The sequence below is a fragment of the Metopolophium dirhodum genome, chromosome 7 (assembly GCF_019925205.1).
Source record: "Metopolophium dirhodum isolate CAU chromosome 7, ASM1992520v1, whole genome shotgun sequence".
Taxonomy (NCBI): Eukaryota; Metazoa; Arthropoda; class Insecta; order Hemiptera; family Aphididae; genus Metopolophium; species Metopolophium dirhodum.
Window position 1 is genome coordinate 2,370,402 of NC_083566.1, and position 16,331 is coordinate 2,386,732.

The 16,331-nt window shown below is 31.4% G+C and overlaps 3 protein-coding genes across 3 annotated transcripts in view; 2 read left to right on the forward strand and 1 right to left on the reverse strand.

Annotated features, from left to right (window-relative positions):
* Positions 1–212: 212 nt before the first annotated feature.
* LOC132949775 (rap guanine nucleotide exchange factor 2) overlaps positions 213–16,331 on the forward strand; it is an 87,138-nt gene continuing 71,019 nt past the window's right edge. The window contains exon 1 of the mRNA XM_061020846.1: positions 213–619. The gene's annotated coding sequence lies outside the window, so the exon portion shown is untranslated. The remainder of the gene's footprint in view (positions 620–16,331) is intronic.
* Positions 4,277–5,110, reverse strand: LOC132948302 (uncharacterized). Its single transcript, XM_061018719.1, has one exon. It carries the CDS (start codon positions 5,108–5,110, stop codon positions 4,277–4,279), a length of 834 nt encoding a protein of 277 aa, XP_060874702.1.
* On the forward strand, positions 6,136–7,107 carry LOC132948304 (uncharacterized; the record flags this gene model as incomplete). Its single annotated transcript, XM_061018720.1, has 1 exon — positions 6,136–7,107. A coding segment is annotated over one exon (858 nt), but the record flags the coding sequence as incomplete, so codon positions are not given.

Below are 16,331 nucleotides of genomic sequence, written 5' to 3' on the forward strand. Positions count from 1 at the left end.
ACTCGTACGAACACGCACGCGCGGGCGTACGACGCCGCGACCACCGCATTATCACTTATTAATTTTTCGAAAACCTACCTGCCGCGCGCGAAAGAAGACGGTTACGGCGGCGGCGGCGGCGGCTGCCACCACACTCCCGCGGTCATGGTGCCGCGTAGTTTTTTCATACTCGGCGGCCGGCGACCGTTAACAAACGCGGTTACGGCGGCAGTGCGCGCGCGTGTGTGGTTTGGTGCGTTCATACACTCCGTCGTCGTCGTCGTCGTCGTGTGCTACACCGTGGCGTTTGATATTCCGACGTCTCGGACATGTGAGAGTGTGTGCGTTTCAGTGCGAATCGACTTGTTTAATTGATTTTTCGATCTATCGGCATGTGACGCGAATGCCGCGGCATCGTTCGTTATTATTTTCGATTCGTTCGAAACAAGTGTCGTTTTTTTGTTTTCAAAATTTTAATCGTTTTCGTGCGTTTGTCCGGTGCGTTTGAGTGGGTGTACGCGTTATTGTTGTCGTTTCTCGACTCGTTTTTTTTTTTTTTTTTATTGTTATCTTACGACTGGCCTGCCTTTGGATTCGGACGAAACGTCGGATACGACACACATTTTCTTGGACACAAAAAGTGAGTTATTGATGCTGCATAATATTACAGTTCATGGCTTCTTAACTCTTAACCTGTGTACGGTAAGGCAAACACCGTACGTATATGCGATCGAGCATTGTGTAAAGGCACCTGCTTCGGTGCTGCTAACGGTGCATTATATACTTATATATATATATGTACGATTCCCTTACGAAAATAATAGTAATTTAAGCTGGCTAGGTATGCGGACACCATAATATATTTTATTACATAAATTGCAGAGTATTGGTCAGTTAAGATCATGGTTTGAATTCTTTAATAGTCTCAAGTCACCATTATTTGTCAACGTGTTTTTACTGTAAACGTTTTAAATTTGAACTATTAGGGATAAAATAATCAAATTTATTTTTTATGAATCCTTATTAGGTCATGACGTATTTTAAAACTAAATAATTTATCTTTTTTTATAGCTTCTTATATTTTCAATACAATTAAATATTTATTTACCTACAACCTATCATAGATGAGCATTCCTTTTACTTCCCTAGTTAACTGCATATATTCGTCGCTAAGTTTATATTGAGGCCAGCAGCATTAATTATAAAGTAAATGCACCAAAATATAATGGACAATGCTGCGTTTGAATAACGTTCAAAAATTTATAATTATTCATACCTACAGTCTTTAATAACTTTTTTTAACAGTATTATATTAAAATTATGGTAGGCAGTTGTTTTTTATAAAAAATCCTGCTCCGGGAAAATTCAAAATTGTTTTAGTACCTAACTGTCAGATATAAATTGGTAAACATAAGAACGCACTTAGCCTATTACATGTATAACGCCTGTATTTATTATAGATTATGAATATTGTATAAAATAAATGGATGAAAGTATTATAATATAATAAAAATATGTATACAATATATAATAATAATATATTATATATAGGTATATTATAAATGATACATTAATTATATTTTACAATCGAAATTAGTTTTAAGTAAAAACAATAATATTATACAAATCCAAAATACCAATGTTAACTTTTGTTTTATATAGTTTCGATGGAAAACAAAATGTATCTACTTTTTATATTTATGTGTTGTATATTATGGACTATTTACCATGCGTGGGCGTATCAAATAGGTATAGGTAGTTATCAAAATTAAAAACGCATACATGAAATAAATTTTAACCTACTTCCCTTTTGCTATTCGTAGGTATGTAGAGCAGAAAAACATAAATGCACAGTAATTTCATAAGTTTATTGTTACACACTTAGATGACTAGAAAAAAAGATTATGTCAATAATGTGTTCAATAAAACTGATATTTAATTAAAATATATTTTGAAGATAAACCTACTAAAGACTAATTTAATTAAACTTACTAAACTAATTTAATTGAATTAAGGTTTAACCAAGTAAACCAAATCACTTAGAATGTGTGTATTGGATTAATATAATTTTATGGTCGATTTCTATAGTAACGTGCTTCTAATATAATTTTATGAACAGCGTCAAAAGTCAAAGCATATACCAAAACCATACATCGTCAATACGTCACAAATCACTAAATACATATTGTAATGACGTAAAATTGTAAATTGATTAGTAAAATTATAAAGCCAAATGTAATTATTGTTGACTTTATAGTTTATTAGTATATTTCCTCTTGCGGAAAAAACTATGTATCTAACAATCTCATGGCTCTATGTAAATCGGTAGGTAAACATAATTATATTTCCGTGACGGTGGAGAATTATTACACGACCCGGGTTTTGTGTATACCATTGTTCGTGTTACTCTAGATATGCTAGCCAATCGGTATACACTATACGAGTCATTTATCACTTTGTTAACTTTACGAGTATATCCAAGGTGAAGGGGAGATTAATGAAAAGAACACAATTTGAATAAATATTTTGTTGGGGTAATCATTACCTACCTAGTAAGTACCTTCAGGGTTAGGTACCTCCAGGCTTACAACCTACTATTGTTTTCCATTCGTTTCACGACCCTCGACAATTTGTTATACATAGGTATTATTGTTTGTTATTATAAGAGTTACTATTTACTATTTATAGTTAATGATTATGAGTTTTACATAATATAGTTAGATCTATTTTGCTACTGCATTTTTGTGTTAATATTGAAGTTCTGTTAAGTAATTTAATCGCAGACCACATATTTCTCCAACGTATTATGAGTACCCAGAGTACCTACTGAAGTACTGACTACTGGAATACTGGATAATATTTATACGGTTAGCGCTATATTACTTACTGCAAGTATTTGGGTGGCTATACGACTACGTGCATTACAACTTACAAGCTCATATTCAGGAGCGGTTCCAGAGACTTGTTTGTGGGGGGGGGGGGGGGGGCTAATAGTTATAATTTTCACAAAACTTATAATAACAAATACAAAACAACAATTTTTATAACACAAATTCAAGTCTTTTTTACTTAATTAGTATTCTCGTAGTCCATACATACATGCTACAAGTCAAACACCGACGTTACCTCCAATAATTATACATACTTTTAGGCCGCGTGTACATTGGCGAGCGGCGAGCGTCGAGCGTCGAGCGGCGCGTCGCAATAAAATTTTAAGCCTATGTAAATTATATTGAAGTGTGTACATTGACCGCGAGCGGCGAGCGGCAGCGGCGAGCGACAGTCCAGCGGCGCGTCGCAGATCGAACATGTTTGAATTTCGACGCTCAACGCTTATGAAATTATGATATCACTATTCACTATATTTTCGTGCTAGTTGCTTTTGAACTATGGAAGACACACGTTCTGTAGAAAGTATGAGAGAAATTATTATTTCTGAGGTCCAAACAAGACCTTGCCTGTGGGATGATACACATCCTCAATATAAAAATGTAGAACGGAACAAGAAAATGTGGGAAGAAATAGGAAAATCACTAGGAAAACCAGGTATTATTAACTAAAACAGGTATTTTATCAAGTGTCAACAATAACGTACACAATGTGTAGGTGATCAAAACATTATTTACAAAACATATTATTTAAAATGAATAAAAAAATAAATAAACTGATTTATATTTGCAATATACTTACCTGACTTATGTTTTTCGACATTCAGTAAACATGTATTAATATATAACGAACTTATTAAATATAACATGCATTATGCAGTATTAAGTATTTTCGTATAGCAGTAGGAAACTAATTGTTTTTACGCTATAATAGTCTATTTTAGTTACTATAACTTAAAATTATTATTATTATCTACATCATGCACACACTACGTCATGTGGTGGTGACATTTCAAATATAAATATGTATAAGTTTTAAATTTTATAAATAAAACCACAGAATAGATTAAATTTAGTCTATTCTGCGATAAAGAAAATATGTGATTATAATATAATGATATTATTATAGTTGGTGCAACCAACATTGATAATATTATCTCATGTACAATTTTTTGAATCCGTCCAATAATATAAACACATTAATATTCGTGTTAAAATTATTATATTAGGAATAAATTAAAATTAATACCTACGAGATTCAGTTGTACATCAAGTTTTCTGTGAACTAACAAATAACAATAAGTACCAACATAAATTTAAGGCATTTATTATTTATTTTAAACTAAATTTAATGATTTTATAATTTGTATTAATAAAACGTTGTCCATTGTGTATAATGTATGTACTGATCATGATGCGTTATTTAAAAAATAATCCACGAATGCATCTCTTACTTCTTTTGCCCTTTGAAGAGCATTTGTACCTCTTGCTCGTTGATTTAAATTTTCATTTTCCCAATAATTGTTATGTGTGTCCAACATAACATTACAATAGTCTAAATCAGTATCGCCATCTTTTTCTCTGACAATGTTATGCAATAAACACATACATTTAATTATAATTACGGCTTTTTTTGAACTGACCTCGATCTCCTTTCCAAGCAATCTCCATTTGGCACGTAATATTCCAAATGTACATTCAATACATTTACGCGCTCTTGATAAATTATCATTAAAACGTTCTTTTGCCGGTGTTAAGGTTCGGGAAGGAAAAGGTCTCATTAAATATGGCTTTAACGGGTAGGCTTCATCTCCGATTAAAACATGAGGTACCTTGATATTTGTTCCTGGTAAATTTTTTTCAGGTGGTACATTTAAACTATTACTATCCATTAAATGAAAAAGTGCCGAAGATGCAAATGTTCCTCCATCGCTCTGCTTTCCTCTTGCTCCTACCTCAACTGTCAAAAACTTTTTGTCTGCATCTGCAACTCCTTGTAGAACCAATGAAAAGTATTTGAGATAATTGAAGTAGCTCGATCCTGAATTTTTTGGACACTTAATTTGGCAATGTTTCCCATCTAAAGACCCAATGCAGTTCGGAAAACCCCATCGATTATAATAGTCCTTAGCAACTTTTTCCCAATGTTGTTTTGTAGGAACTGGCATAAAGTCATGTACAAATTCTTCCCATATGACTAGACAAACTTCATGAACAATCTTTGATATGGTACATGCACCCATTCGCATTGAAAACGATAAGTTTCGAAAAGAAATTCCAGTTGATAAATACCTTTTTAAAATATAACATTCATTTATTATTAGTGATTTTGTAAATATAACAAAATAATACAATATAATAAGGTATTAGGTAATATAATATGAATTTAAAATAACGACCTAGGAAGCGTATTAGTGATAATTAAATAAAATATAAGTATTACTATAATATTATAGTTATATATCATATTATGATAGTCATATAATTAATATACCTACCATTAAACACAGGGGCGCCATTTTAGCCATAAGCTAGAATAGCATAATTAATTTAAAAAACTAAAGTATACTGTATGGAATATTGTATTATTATTCATTATAATAAGTTAATAAATAAATATAATGTATTAATTTTATTTGGAATAAATTGCATTAATTAAATGTAGATACCTATACGGATCGCGGAAGAATGCGAAAGCAGTTCCCGTGGCGCCGTCGGTTGAAAACTGGAAAAAAAAAGTTACCTATACGGCTATACCTAGGTACTAAATATTTTTAGATCTATACCAAAAAGCAAACAAATTATTAATGAATAATTTGAATTCATTAAAATATGTCCTTCAAGAGTTTAACCCCATACAAGCGACTTACATACAAACGATATCTGTATTTATCATTCTAAAAAAAAGTTGCTTGCTTAAATTTTGGCACCCCTATTATAAAACTCAAATGGCGCCCCTGAATTTAAACATATTAATATATTATACTGAGTAACTTAGTAATTTCTACTTTTAACCACACAAGTGTCCCGGAAAACCCTGGTTTAATTAACTAAAATAGTAAAATATCTTACATAACTGATTACATAATGTCATAATGCCAAACAGTTTTCAAGTCGAAATTTTAATTATAACGTTACCCTGGCACCCGGAACTTTGAACTCTGTTTTCCGCGGTACTGGTTCGGTTACAAATTTTTTTTTGGTGGTTACAAATTGTTACATAATAGATTACATAATACCAAACAGTTTGTAAAGAATTTGAATAATTATAGGTAATGAAATAAAAGCTAAGTGGAAAAACTTAAAAGACAAATTTAGAAAAGAGTTGCAAAAAGAACCAGTTCGTCGTTCTGGTGATGGTGGTAGTGATTACAAATCAAAATGGCAATTTTTCAATCAGATGATGTTTGTTAAAGATTCATTAATGCCCAGTTGTTTGTCCGGAAATCTTGTTACTGCAGAAGAGCAAAATATCCAATCACCTATATTTGAGGAAACTAACGATGATGGTCACTGCATCGAAAGCGATATTGATGTAATGGGTACTAGTAGTATAACTGACGTATTATCACCCTCAGCTGAATCAACAAAACATTCACTTTCTATGCCAAAATCCAAAAAAAAGAAAAGGCGCGCCGATGAAGACGACACTCACACATTTTTGGAACTGGAAAAACAAAAAATAGCTATACTTCAAAGAGCACAGGAACGAGAAACTAAAACAAATGATGATCCAGATGCACAGTTCCTATTAAGTTTCCTACCATACATTAAAGAATTTGATCCACTAGAAAAACTGGAGGTAAGGACTCAAATTCAGAATGTAGTGTTGAATGCCTATAGAATGAAAAAAAATGTTCATCAAAATAATTACCAGCCTTATCTACTCCCTTCATCAACCGCAGCCTTTCCGTTTACAACTAACGAATCATCTCAGTGGGTTTTACCTAACAACACTACTACAACTAGGTCCAACTCCATTGATCAAAATGTACCGATTACTTCAAGTTTGAGAAATAATCAGAATTCTGAGTTAATGTTGCCGGTAAATAATCAGACTACTGAGTTAATGTTGCCGGTAAATAGTCAAGATCCTTATAATCATATTCTACCGGAACCATTTTGAAAAAAACTTATACAAATATTTTATCATAGATATACTCATAGGCAATACAGTATTTACTATTTTAAACTTGTATGAATATATTGTATATTATGTATTATTAATTTTAACATATAAAAGGAGAACATTCTGTTTATTTAATATTTTTTTAATCACCTCAGTAATAGGTGAGTATTTTTTTATAAATTATGTATTTAAAATGTATTTATCTTGTTATTAAAAAAGTACAGTTTAATTGTTTGTTTAAACTATTAATATCTTTAAAAAAATAATAATAAATAACGAAATTGATTATAATGTTACTTACCTTAAAGTTACATACAACCTTTCAGCATTTGAAATCGGCTTCTTAAAATTAGTCGTTTTCTTTTGAATTCGTTTACCGATTCTCTTTAAAATAAAGTCGTAAGTCCCAATCGACATTCGGAGATATTCGAAAAATTTAGTTGGTGATTTTCTTAAATCAGCATACAAATGATGGAACTCTCCATACATTTTCCGGGTGCGGTTAATCGGGTGAACGCCAACTCTTTTCTTTTTTAACATTTTACTTCGTAAAAACGGATTGTCTAAGATTAAAGAGAGACGTTCCACTGTGATGAACGACATTTTCACAGAACAGATGAACTACAACTGTAAAAATTGGGCAAATGTATATTTGTTGTTGAATGAAAAACAGCATGCCGCTGAAAAATAACGCTCCTCAATGTATACACATAGCCGCTCACCGCTCGCCGAGCGTCGTCACCGCTGACGCTGCCGCTCGACGCTCGACGCTCGCCGCTCCCCAATGTACACGCAGCCTTACGTGTCTATAATAGTCGATACTATAATATGTTTTATTGTTTGTAATTTTTTGTTAGCAATATACAATTTTTTTAGAAATACGGATTTTGGGCTTGGGGGGGGGGGGGGCTAGGGCCCCTCCCTGGAACCACCCCTGCTCATATTATATAGAGGTACTTACAAAATACCCAGTTTAAACAATAGTCAATATCTACTAATGTAATGCGGTATATTATGGTTATTGTAGTTTACTAGTTTATCTAACAAATTATGAGAGTATTATCAACAGAATAAGTAAAATATTTTATTTGTTTAAAACTTAAATAATTTGAATAACCTAAAATATATCAAAGAAGTAAGCTGCACACACGTCATTACAAATTATGTAAAACTGAACAACTGTGAATACGACATTTGTTTTACTTTATTCAAATAAAAATAATATTTTTAATTTATAGTAATCAGCTATAGGTAGTAGGTACACTCAAATAGTAAGTTTATTGTCGCATTTTCTTATTTCATTTAGTTCAGATAAAATGTAGACCGAATACAGTTCAACGGTAGTTGTATTATAGCTGGTGACGTTGTGTGTTTATTATAATATACTATAGAGTCAGTTTTACATTAAATACACAAAAGCCAAATATTTTTCAAATTATGTACGGATTACGGCACAGACACCAGTGTAACAAAAACATTACAAATTCAAATCGATTTAAAATGTCAATGACGCGTTTATTATATCACTGTTGTCTGTTATTATTTAAAATCACAATATCAAACAAATTCGTATTTGTACAATAGACATAGGTACCTATATGTATTATATTCTGGCATCATTCACAAAAATACACTCAACCATGCGTTTTGGCAACGATTCGATCCGTTGCGCTATAGTTGTTAATGTGTTAGTTATAATATAATATTATTTATTATTTAACACATTAACTATAGCAATGGATTATACATGCTGCAGAGACCGTTATAATATTAAACGTCATTATTTTGTCATAAATCGTAATAATAATGATTGCTAATGCCCTAATGAGTAATGACCATGTGTATTGTATAATAATAATAATCATATAATCCATGTAGTGATAATAATATGAATTGGTAAATATTATGCGTTCAGTTCGGTTTTCGGACAAAGCATATTGTTTGATATAATATAAATTATAATAGTACAAATCGTAAAACCAATATTCAAAATATTGACTAATTAATTTTGTTGTTTTCCTAACTTTGTTTTTGACTTGTCATCATTCACCCGAGCACCGCGAGCACATATTTTCCACTCGTCGAACCTTCGAACTGCGATGATACTCTATAGTTGTAATTTCTTTTTTTTATTACCTCATTATAATTATTATTAAATCGTCGACCCAAAATGTTATGTAGGTATTTTTTTTTTTCAATAAACAACAAACCTGGATGTTTTATAATTTAAAAGTCTGTTGGACCGAGCCAATATACACTCCAACACACGCACAAACAAACATGATGCATTTATCTAGACATTTTCTGTTTGCTCGACGGACTCGAGTGGTGGGTACACACGACTGCCGAGGTGGGTCGACGACGACGATTATAACAATATAACAGCAATAAATAATTGTGCAACCCGACGGCGGTCGGATCTGCGCGGCGTCGAATGAGCTTCAACCGCGGAACGCGCGAATCTATAAATAACTACAAATAATTTCGCGTAAATATCACGTGGACCCGTTTGTCGGCGAGCACACATGGACACTGCGTGCGATACGGCGGTAATAATATTATTATAATGATATGAATTTCGGCAAATCGACCTTGAAGAGAGCGGCGAGTTGAAAAATGAATGAAGCCGCCGCCGCCGCCGTGGACGACGGCCAGTTCGGTGTGCACGGGAAAGTTCACGTGTCCTGGTGTGCATAGCTGCCCGGAGGCGATTCGGCGGCCGGCCGGTCAACCTACTTACACGCTAAATCCGCCGGAGATACAGCATTCCTCCTTCCGGATCTGTGCAACGCGCGCGCGTATTGCCGGCTGTATACACGATTATCATCGTGTGCCCTGTATGCGCGTATTATGATTTTTAACGACCACGTCGCTGAGTAGGGATCACCAGGATACGGACGACAATAATTATTAATAACAATATAATAATATTGTTGGTCTTCAAAAATTCTTCCCCCGTTCCACCCACCGCCCCGCGCGACGGCTTTCTATTTTTTTCGCCGTTATTATACCGATAACATTGTACATTTAACGTATTTTCCACCTCGATCGCGTGTCCGGGATAGGCAGGCAGGCATTATTTGTGGGTTGGAGGAGGAGGCATGTGTGTAGCCGACCGACACGATGATAATATGCAGCTGAACCCGATTGCACAGGTGTATATTTATAGTATACCGTGGTAAAAATCGTGTTATAATGTATTCCGTTTCGTTCCGAAAGCAGTCGTCTGCTGTTACCGGAAGCCGTATATTGGCGTCGCTGCAGGATCTATCGTCGGCGACTATATTTTTATTGTAATAGAGGTACAAGCGATGACCGGCCGACTGTCGTACAATATTATAATATTATGTAGAGCTTCACGACAACACGGTTTGGCCGTTCGATGGTTTTTTGTGCGTATATATAACAATATAAAATCATGTATAAAGTTTGATCAATACCTGATGGATGGTAGGTATATAGGTGGTAGTAGGTGCCTGTATAGAAACAAGGAGTGCGGTTGGTTGATAACCGTTTGTCGTGGAACAGTGAATGCGGTGCGCGTTTTTCGACATCCATAATATTATAATAATACATATACAGCCATATAGGATATAATGCGCGGAAGGTATACGTATAATAGAATATTATATTATATATATTATATAGGTATGCGTATTTTTCAATACCGACGAGGAAAATTGGTTCCAAGGGCGATGGTTCTATACGTACCTATGTATGCAAGACGGTCCGAGACGATTATATGTAGGTTGTTGTGTACACGGTGTATTTTTTTTCTTCTCGAACGTCTCAATCGAGCGGCTTTTTTTTATTAACATCGTTTTGGAAACTGGTTTTTTGTATATAGGTATATAGGTATATATCTGGATAGTAGCCGTCCTATAAGAAAATGTGAATTTTATATTATGATGAAAACGATTTCCCTTACGAACTACGCACATAAAAATGTCATCGGTTCACGGAACTATTATTATTACTCTTTTTATTTTTGTTTGGATCGTAACCTACATATTTTACAGCTATATTCAATTCAATTAGCTTTTTTGATATGTTTTCGAAGCGTTTTGAGAAATATCAGGCCACTATTATTATATATTTATATTGACCTCTACTGAGCATAGCAACCGTATTAATGGACCTTTATTAATATTGCAGTATACCTACCTACGTCGAATTTAAAAAATAAGTAGAATACCAATACCTACCACCTATTATAGGTGTATAATATGCACCTATATAACCACCGTATATTACATATTAAACAGTGGACTATATTGTAGAACACTAGAATGTAAAGTTAAATGTTACGGTCAACTATGGTACGATTGTACGACCATCGTAGAAAAATAAACATAGTTTTTACTTTTTACAAAATGTTAACGACATTTTACAATTTTTATTACATGTGATGATAAAAATAAACTGTACTTGATATAATATCATTTAATTAATAGTTATTAATTCTTTTTACACTTATATAGAGTCTGCTGACCCTCGTTTTATTATCAGATTATACTTTAATTTGGGCACCTATGTTTTTTTTTATCTACATCAACATTAGTTTAATATATTTCAATGTCTAAAAACTAAACGTGTCCAGTTAAAACGATGTGACTATAATATTATGCAACTATGCAAGCATATAATATATTGTAATTAATGTAATATAGTGTTTTGCCCATGCCATTCTTAAAATGGTTATTTTTCTATCTTCTTTTGTCTATAATCTATAATATAGGTATCGTTGTTCCTGATCCTGACAATACAACCATTAAGACATTCAAATGATTGACAATCGGAATTAAAATCACAATTTATAATTGTATAGTTCGTTATAGTATAATGATCATTGTAATATTTAATTATAAGAAAAACTATTAAACAGATTATTACGGAATATATTATGCAAACAGATATTAGAATAAATATAGGTACCTATACTAGTTTACCTACTAGTTTACAATAAAATATTTTTACAAAAAATATGATAATAATTTATAGCTTATTTGTAATGCTTCAAAAATTATCATTAACAATAGGCAGTAGATATTATGTTTTATTCGATCCGAGCGTTCTATATGGAACTAAACTGATAATGCAGGCAACTAGAAAAAAAATTTTTTTTATTCAGTTTACGGTTTACTGGTTAGTCTTTCACACAAAATGGTCATGCAACAAAATATAATGTTAAAAGCCATACGTTCAATTTTATGCTTAAAACATGGTGTTACAACAAAAACATACCTATGGTCATATATATATAGGACATATAGCCACATAGGTACAGACTATGCAGGCATAAGTGTGCGCACGGGGTTAGTCGGCTGGTCTAATCACTTCTCTGTTAGCATTTTTTTTAAGGTATCCCGTCTTCACAATTTTATAGGTAATACATATCAGGCATGTGACATATTGGTGCTTGTTAATAATGTTCGATTTGGAAAAAAAATGTATATACATTATATTGTATTCTTGGCAAGTATATAAGCCATAAAGTATGGGAATGCGGTTAGTAGCTTCTATTATAGTACTCTAGTTGTATACCTTGTATATGTACTTACGTGTATATTTTTAGTAAAGTAACATTTTAAATTTGAAAATAATACTATTTTATTCATGTGATATTGCCATGATAATAATATCTCTTGTGTTTAATATTATATGCGTTTAATGTTATTATAAAGAACTAATAGTGGCTAGAGTTTAAAATCATAATATTACCCCTCCTGAATAATTAGGACATACATAGATATTGGACAGAACTTAAATATAAATGTGAACACTTCTATTATTTATGACTACTGATAAGGTATGTGCACATAATATTTGATGAAACTTACATTTCAAAGACTTTGTATTTAGTTTTCCTTTTGCGATTATAAAACGAAAACAAATATGATAATTGTTAAAACTTTCCTTTACATTACTAGTACTTAGTGCCTATAGTCAGTGGTCAGTCGTCAATTTTCATCTCTTGTTTCGGAAGTATGCTACAAATACTTAATTGTAAATAAAACTCGTAAAATTGAATGCATTCCTACGTTGGTATTTTTAAAAATCTTAAATGCATAAAGTAAAAAAGGTAAATATTTCAATGTCTTGTGAGTATTACTATTATAATTTTAAATTAAATTAAAATAATAAACACATTTAAAAAAAATCCACATTTTGTTGAAAAAATATATTTAATTGGAAACAGATACCTAAGTATATCATTAAATAATAAAATGTAGTACATAATATATTGTTTATAAATACAACGTCAGTTATACTGCTAATGTAAGTATAAATACGTTTTAAGTATACTTCATACTACCTATTGAAATGTTTCTTTTGAAAGGTTGAACCTTGAACTGCATTCATTAATTTCATTTCAAATTCAATTTTTGTTCTCTTTTTGAAGTTTTTTTCTATGAAATACTTACTCCAAGTGAAAAAAATCAATTTACATTATTTTATTATTAAATTTTGAAAATATCAATATTTTATAATTTTTACTGCATTTGTAAATATAAATAAAGCTATTGTATGATCTTATAGGTATAAAATATAAATTATGTCATGATGACATAATTACGTTTAAGACCTTTAGGTAAAGGCCATATTATTATGGTAGGAGGCAGATGAACAATATTATTGTACTTGTACAAGCTTGTGAAATACCCTATGCCCTATATGTATAATAACAATAAATAAATATAAAAACGGAAAAGACTCAAAGAAACAATAATTTTTAATAAAAATCAAATAAATAATATTATGCATCTAGCATCCATATACAGTAGTATATAATATACATTACACAATATACAGCCATTCAGACTATATAGGTAGGTAGTAGGTACACGTAATTAATAAGTAATCAACTAATAACTAAATGTCTAAATGCGAGATAATATCCAAATATAATATTGAGTATTGTAAAATATAAACGAACGCACGTGAATGTTGAACAGTTTCGATTTATAGAAGGATCAACTGATATAGCAGGAAAAATGACATAATATGCATCTGTAAAAGATCTCCAATCATAATATTTATGGACACATAATATATCCAAACCGTGTCAAGCACATTATAATCATAAAATGTAAACTGTATATCATTTATATTAATATTGTCCATAGACCATAATATCGTGTTGTTGTGAGTATTGCGGGTTCACTCGTTCCCTAAATTATTTTTCATACCTACCCAAATGGTTCTAATTTATACATTTCATTGGCGAAATTTCCCGGTAAAGGTAAAAACTTATAGGTATATAGGTATCTAGGTGCATCGATATTTCTTTTCTTTCGACGTACGAAAAAAATACACGTATAAGGGTTCTTCTATAGATGTTATACACGGTAATCTTTTATAATACCGAATCACGCTATAAAGTGAACAGGGTGTGTTACCAATCATGAAATGGCTTCTAATCTTGTGCATAGACGTCATGCTGAAGCCTAAAACCAATATAATAAGCGTTACTCACGAATATTAAAACATACTTTAGGTATATATAATATAAAATACACTATCGGGTGAAATAAAATTAATAATTTAATAATATTCATAATTTTCCCTTGTGATTCCCGGATACAATATCGATTATTTGTTAAATACTGAGCGACTGCAGGCGGACAGGCAGGGTTGTATACTTACACCACTTACGGTCAGACCAACAATACTGAAACTATAAGGCAAAAATTCATAAATGATAACCAAGTAAAAAATTGAACCACCTTTTTTTTAACATTTAGTGGACGTTATACCCGCATGTGTTGTCTCCATCTTACAAGTTCGTAACATAGCAAATTTTACGCTCAGCAGAACTCCGTTAATTTAAAAATTAGAGCGAATTGACTTCTTATAAAATCTAAAGGTAATATTATTATCTAGGCACCTCATGGGCTTTTTAGTATATTTTAATTTTAAAACGAGTTATGAGTATTTTAAGATATATAAAAAATTTACAATTTTAAAATACTCATAACTAGCGTTAAAATTAAAATATAATAAAAAGCCCATGAGGTTGCCTGGATAATAATCTTACCTTTAGATTTTATAAAAGGTCAATTCGCTCTAATTTTAGATTCCAAGCAAAGCGATGAATGTGTTGATTTTATAATGATGTGTGTTTTTTTTTTTAATTTTTAAATTTTTTTTTGTGCCTGTCATCATCTTTTAGGACAGTAAAAGTGCTTGGATTTTCTTCAACGGTAATTTTTCTGTTAGGAAAGTGAATCTAATTGGTACTTTGGGGGGTCAAAAGTAAAAATATCTCAGTAGTTTTCAAAAGCGACGTGAAAAACAAAAGAAAAATTAAGGAAAAACGGGAAAGTTTTCGAGAAAATCGATTATGGTTTTTGGTGCAACTTTAAAACAAATGACCGTAGGTACATGACATTTTGACTGAATGTTTATATTAGCATTTTCTATACATCATAACATTTTCCAAATATTTTGACTCATTTTGAGCTGGTTACGGACATTTTCAGTTTCCATTTTTTTTTACTTTTTTTTTCTATAAATATCAATAACATTTTATTTGTTGGGTAAAAAAGCTTGAAAATTTAATAGAAGGCTCCTAGGTTAAGGTTTCAAAGGCTGATGAAAAAAATTAAAAATCCTTAGTCACAGTTTTTAAAAAAAATATTACAATATCTTCCGTCACAATGAAGCATTAGTTATATATTTCATGTGTTATACTCAAAATAATACTGACCACCGATGAGGTTAATAATTATAGTACATATTTATTTTATAGAAACAACTAACAATACATTACGTTACAATAATATACTCCAATAGCACCTATAACTAAGTAAACAATATTAATATAATATTATGTCTCCTACTTATTCCCTCTCAAATTATATACAATTCTATACTATATAATATATATTATATCATTATATTAGTATAATATATATAGGTAGTTCTATTCAAATAATTGTAATACGCACCATGTACATTTTTGATTTTAAAATGTTTATGTAGGTACCTATATAATATTTTACATCTTTAAGTAATTTTTTTAAAACCTTTTACAATTTACAATAATACAATTTTAATATTATTATGAATTCATAATTGACTACAACGTTTTGTAAATTAATAGTTATATACTTAAATACATAATACATAATATATATATATATAACACAAAAGGAGCAGGGCCGTTGTTGTTCCGATATTAAACTCAACCGATTGGTGTAACAATCTATTATCCAACCACCATTAACATAAATGATACGTACCCACTGCGAAAAATAATTCTACGGATAGCCAATTGGCTTGTGCGGGTATAGCCAAATAAAGACAATAAAATAAAATAAAATGTTGGTAAT

Excerpts from the sequence above, each read along its gene's own strand:
- LOC132948302 (XM_061018719.1), bottom strand. The coding sequence starts at position 5,110 with ATGGGTGCATGTACCATATCAAAGATTGTTCATGAAGTTTGTCTAGTC.